This window comes from Mus pahari, chromosome 6 (genome assembly GCF_900095145.1).
Source record: "Mus pahari chromosome 6, PAHARI_EIJ_v1.1, whole genome shotgun sequence".
Classification (NCBI taxonomy): Eukaryota; Metazoa; Chordata; class Mammalia; order Rodentia; family Muridae; genus Mus; species Mus pahari.
Window position 1 is genome coordinate 68338414 of NC_034595.1, and position 5651 is coordinate 68344064.

Consider the following 5651-nt stretch of genomic DNA (forward strand, 5'->3'; position numbering starts at 1 on the left):
GAGTGAGTTCCAGGACAGCCAGGGCTACACAGAGAAATCCTACCTCGAAAAACAAGAAAGAAAGAAAGAAAGAAAGAAAGAAAGAAAGAAAGAAAGAAAGAAAGAAAGAAAGAAAGAAAGAAAGAGAAAAAGAAAAGGAAAAGAAAAAAAAAGAAAAGATTTCCCTGGGGCTGGAGAGATGGGTCAGCGGTTAAGAGCACTGGCTGTTCTTCCAGAGGTCCTGAGTTCAATTCCCAGTAACCACATGGTGGCTTACAACCATCTGTAATGGGATCTGATGCCCTCTTCAGACATGAAGGTGTACATGCAGAGAGAGCACTCATACAATTTTTTTCTTTTTTTTTGACAAGGCTTTCACTATGTAGCCCTGACTAGCCTCAAGAACATAGGAATCTGCCTGCCTCTGGCTCCTGGGCACTGAGATTAAGGGTATGTGCCACCACAGGCCTGCTGTTGTCACCCTCTAAAACACCACTAGAGACTGCACCTTAGTCACCTACACTCCCAGGCCTCAACACACTACCTACCATTTTGGAATCAGTCCAGAAGGACTTTGTGGTTAAATCCTCACAACATTCTCAGATAGACATTGCCACCTTCACTTTATAGGTGGAAACGTAGCTAAGCACAAGTAAAGAAGAGGCAGAGACAGAGGAGAAATCTGGGTTTTATATGCTCAGACCAGAGAGACATTTTCACAATGCCTCCTCCCATCTCTTTCCAGTCATTTGACTGAGTCTGCTCTGCCTGTGGCCAGTGCTGTCATTCTGCCCTCTGGCTGAGGCATGCTACTGTACTGCTTCAGCTAAGCCCTCACAATCCTTGCAAGCCCACTCTGGAGCGGCTCACCTGTGCCATCCATTACCAGCGGCTTTATGCCTTGGCGTGTCAAAACCACACCTTCATTTCCGTTCCTGAGTTGCAGATTTTGTTACCCAAACTGACACCGGTACTGTGTGCTCAGGACCCAAGCTTAGGTGAGTGGGCAGAGCCTTGGTTAGGGTTCGATGCAACTTGCTCTCCACAGACAAACCAGAAATGGCTAATTGCTTCAATTTAGAACATTTGACTAAAGGAAATCCCAATGTATCCAGGGAGGACCATTTCTTAAGACTGGAGAAGACAGCACAGCATCAGCTTGGGCTGTCACCGGTTCCACACAGATGCTCTGCACAGGATCATGGGAAACGCCGCACAGCATTCTCAGAGGACCTACCTCTTTGCCTTTTGTGGTACCTCCTTCGATCCATTCCACCGAAACACAGGATTTCTCCATGTTCACTGTGCTTATATTGGCGGAGTGAATTAAGCCTATGTATGAAAAGATCAGAAGTTATCCATCTGTCTCCGAAGAACTTAAGTTTTTAAAAAAGTTTTTATTCTCCACTTTGCCTTTAAGGATCCTAAAGACTTCAAATGTAGAATTTACCTCAGAAGGGAAAATTTACTTCTCTTTTAAAAAACACAAACAGCCAGGCGGTGGTGCCCCTCGCCTTTAATCCCAACACACCGGAGACAGAGACCCGAGGAGCTGTGAGTGAGGCCAGCCTGGTCTACAACTTGAGTTCCAGGACAGCCAGGGCTACACAGAGAAACCCTGTTGTCAAAGTGTAATTCCACTTCCAGAGGATCTCACAAAACACCAGTGAACATAAAATAATAGTAAATTTAAAAAGCAAAACAACAACAACAAAACAAACAAACAAACAAAAAAACCCAAAGAACTAGGCCTGTGGAGGTGCATGCCTTTAATCCTAGCACTTGCAAAGTACAGCAGGTGGATCTCTGTGAGTTTGAGAACAGCATGATCTACAAAGCAAGTCCAGGCAGGCCTCTGTTACACAGAGAAACTGTCTCAAGAAAACAAAACAAAATTAACACAAATGCTAGTAATCCTAGTGGGGTTCACCCTTAGACCATTCCACAGTGGAAGTGAACAGGGAACGGGCCTTAAACCCCAGCTCCATAAGATTTTATCACCACTCCGACAGAATGAGGGGTCATTTGAGCAAGTTAAGTTCCTACATTCCTTGGAGGAGCTGTTCCCGAACACATCAGTAAAGAGCTGGATGTTCAGGCTGGTGAGATGGCTCAGTGGGTAAGAGCACCCGACTGCTCTTCCGAAGGTCCAGAGTTCAAATCCCAGCACCCACATGGTGGCTCACAACCATCCCTAACAAGATCTGACTCCCTCTTCTGGAGTGTCTGAAGACAGCTACAATGTACTTACATTAATAAATAAATAAATCTAAAAAAAAAAAAAAAAAAAAGAGCTGGGTGTTCAAGTTCCCTGATTCATTTTTGGCTGTGGTTGTCTGCCCATTCCACGAATGACCCGTTATTAGACCTGTAGAAGACGCTTAATAAGAAGGTTGTTTTACCACCTCCTTAAGAACAGAAATCCTGCCGGGCAGTGGTGGCGCACGCCTTTAATCCCAGCACTGGGGAGGCAAAGGCAGGCGAATCTCTGAGTTTGAGTTTGAGGCCTGGTCTACAGGAGTTCCAGGACAGCCAGGACTACACAGAGAAACCCTGTCTCGAAAAAACAAAACAAAAAAGAAAGAAAGAAAACAAAAACAAAAATAAAAACCAGGAATCCTGTTCGTTTACTTTGAATCCGTGCGCCTGACACATTGCAACAGCACTATATCCAGCACAGTCCTATATCCTAGGAGCTAGGAAGCCGAGGGTCCAACAAAGCAGAACAGGTTCAGAGGAAGATTTTGGAAGGAAGTGCATCTATTTACCATAACCTAGCTAGGCGCACCAATAACCGCAGAGGTGCTCCGCCCACACTCAGAAAGCAGGCAAGGGACCCACAACCAAGGTAGCGTTTTCCTCCTGTGTAGGGGACACCGACTGCCAGTGTAGTGATATAGACCCCCTCAGTGTGGAATAAGGGACAGTATCCCAAAGCTTGCCACACGGAGATTCGGATAACCATCTTGGCAGTCTCACCGCTCTTGGGTCGTCCCCTTGGCCTCAGGACCCTTCGAAGCCTCACCATTGCTGCGTTGAATGTTGATGGAGAGACCGGGAAACAAGCGTGCGTGAAGCGACTCCATGGGCTCAGGAACAGCAACGGGCAACACAAATGAAATGAAAGAAGCTTGGAAACGACGACTCTGCTAACACTGCGCAGTGTTAACGCCGCCTAAACCGCTGCAGTTTAAATCCCGCGCGCCAGCCTCCCCACGACGTCACCTGTGCGACGCACAGCAGGGCACTGTGGGATATGTAGTCTCGGCCTCCGGCTTCCGGCGCGTGGGCGGGCTCCGGGGCTCTGAGACTGATGGGAAGGTTTTATGGCTTCTGTCCCTCCGCCCGTTTAGTACCAGGTCGAACTTCTGCCTTTATGTAAGACTAGAAAACTTGTGTATCATGTTTTAGTGAGGGCTTTGTGATTCTACCGGCAGGGGCTTAAATCCTGGCTTCTTGATGATTGCTTTCTCTTTGAAATGTATACAATATTTCGAAGACACCAATTTAAAATAGTCAGCCACATGCTGTGCTAGACATAGTGCTAGACTGGGATAGTGGAATAAACAAGACAAATGGTTCCTGTCCGTGACATTTTTTTTTTTTTTCTATTAACACGGGACCGGGCGGTGGTGGCGCACGCCTTTAATCCTACCACTAGAGAGACAGGCAAATTTGAGTTCGAAGTCAGCCTGGTCTACAGCCTGAGTTCCAGAATAGCCAAGATTACACAGGGAAAAAATAAAATAAAATAAAATAAAATAAAACAAGCCGGGCGTGGTGGCGCACGCCTTTTATCCCAGCATTTGGGAGGCAGAGGCAGGTGGATTTCTGAGTTCGAGACCAGCCTGGTCTACAGAGTGAGTTCCAGAACAGCCAGGGCTATTCGAAAAAACCAATAAATAAATAAATAAATAAATAAATAAATAAATAAATAAATAAATAAATAAATAAATAAATAAATAAATAAGAACACAAGAGAAGCGGGGTATGGTAGATCCTGCCTATAATCCTAGCTCTGTGTAGGTGAAGACAAGAGAATAATTTTAAAGCCAACCTTAGCTAAGCAGCATGTTTGAGGCCAGAGTGGGCTGTGTGAAACTGTCCCAAACAAACAAAAAAGGTGCTGGTGATGAATAGCATCCTACGATGCCTAAATGCTGGAATTAGAATGAATCATCATACCTGATTTTTGTCATTATTTATAATGTCTTTTTGTTTTGTAGTACTAGGTATCAACTCCAGGACTTTGTGCATGTGCCACGGCTTCTAGGGGAGCGTTCTTTCACTGAAACACATCAGAACTGCCCCAGTATGCAGACCTATGCAGACCAGCAACCCCCACCGCCCCGCCCTGCGGGGGGATATGTATAGTATAAATGGTGTCTAGCCGTTGGTCTATCCAACCTTGACAAGCCTGAAGACCTAAGTTTAATCTTCTAGACCTACGTGGTAGGAGAATGAACTCCCCAAAGCCTCCACAGATGTGCAATGGCGTGCACCACATACACACACTAAATAAACAAGTTAAATGTAGTTATGTTAAAAACAAGGACAGTAACAATGGAAGAAGGGACAGGGCACTGAGATGGCTCAGAGGGTAAAAGTCCTTCCTGGGGCTGGTGAGATGGCTCAGTGGGTAAGAGCACCCGACTGTTCTTCCGAAGGTCCAGAGTTCAAAGCCCAGCAACCACATGGTGGCTTACAACCATCCATAACGAGATCTGACTCCCTCTTCTGGAGTGTCTGAAGACAGCTACAGTGTAGTTACATATAATATAATAAATAAATTAATAAAAAAAAAAAGTCCTTCCTGTGCTTGAACCTGGAACACACAGGATGGAAAGAGAGAGCTCACCACTGAAAGCTGTCATCCCTGTAACCTAGGGAGGTTTCCCTCCCCCACACGTGCTGATGACGACGATGATGATGGTGATGTTTAAGTTAAAATATAAGAGAAGGGCTGGTGAGATGGATCAGTAGGTAAGAGCATCTTTAAAAAAAATAAAGATTTATTTAAAAAAAATATAAAAGAAAACAACTTCTTGTCCATGAACATCTTGGACTGGCCTCTAATTCACAGTGTAGCAGAGAATGACCTATTTTTCTTTGTTTTGTTTTTTGAGACAGGGTCTTACTATATAGCTCTGGCTGAGCTGGAATTTGTTATATAATCTGCCCTTCCAGAGCTCCTGAGTTCAATTCCCAGCAACCACATGATGGCTCACAATCATCTGTAATGGGGTCCAGTGCCCTCTTCTGGTGTGAATGAAAACAGCGTACTCATATACATGAAATAAATAAATCTTTAAAAAAAAAAAATTTAAACCTGGCCTTAAGACAGGGTCTTGTTATGGAACAGACAACACAGGTCTCAGGAGGGCAGCAGATTCCCTTGTCAGCTGAGCTTTCTCTCCAGTTCCCTTTATTTTATATTTATTCGTGTGTGCATGTGGGTGTGCTCCTATGGAGATCAGAGGGAAACGCTCAGTGCTCAGTAGTCAGTTCTTTCCTTCTAGCCTGAGGTGCTAGGGATCAAGACCAAGTCTTCAGGCTCAGTGGCAAGCACCTTTATCTACTAAGTATCCGGCCCTCAGCCTCTCCCTCCCTCCCTCCCTCCCTCCCTCCCTTCCCCCTCCCCCTCTCTCCTTCTCTCCTTCTCTCCCTCTCTC

At 45.3% G+C, this 5651-nt stretch overlaps 1 protein-coding gene across 1 annotated transcript in view; it reads right to left on the minus strand.

Annotated features, from left to right (window-relative positions):
- Kif2c (kinesin family member 2C) overlaps window positions 1–3071 on the minus strand; it is a 24038-nt gene extending 20967 nt beyond the window's left edge. The window contains exons 1-2 of the mRNA XM_021199994.1: window positions 3005–3071; window positions 1217–1311 (exon numbers count right to left, since the gene is read on the minus strand). Of these exons, the coding sequence (XP_021055653.1) occupies window positions 1217–1311; window positions 3005–3065 (156 nt within the window). The 5' untranslated portion in view covers window positions 3066–3071. The remainder of the gene's footprint in view (window positions 1–1216; window positions 1312–3004) is intronic.
- Window positions 3072–5651: the final 2580 nt, after the last annotated feature.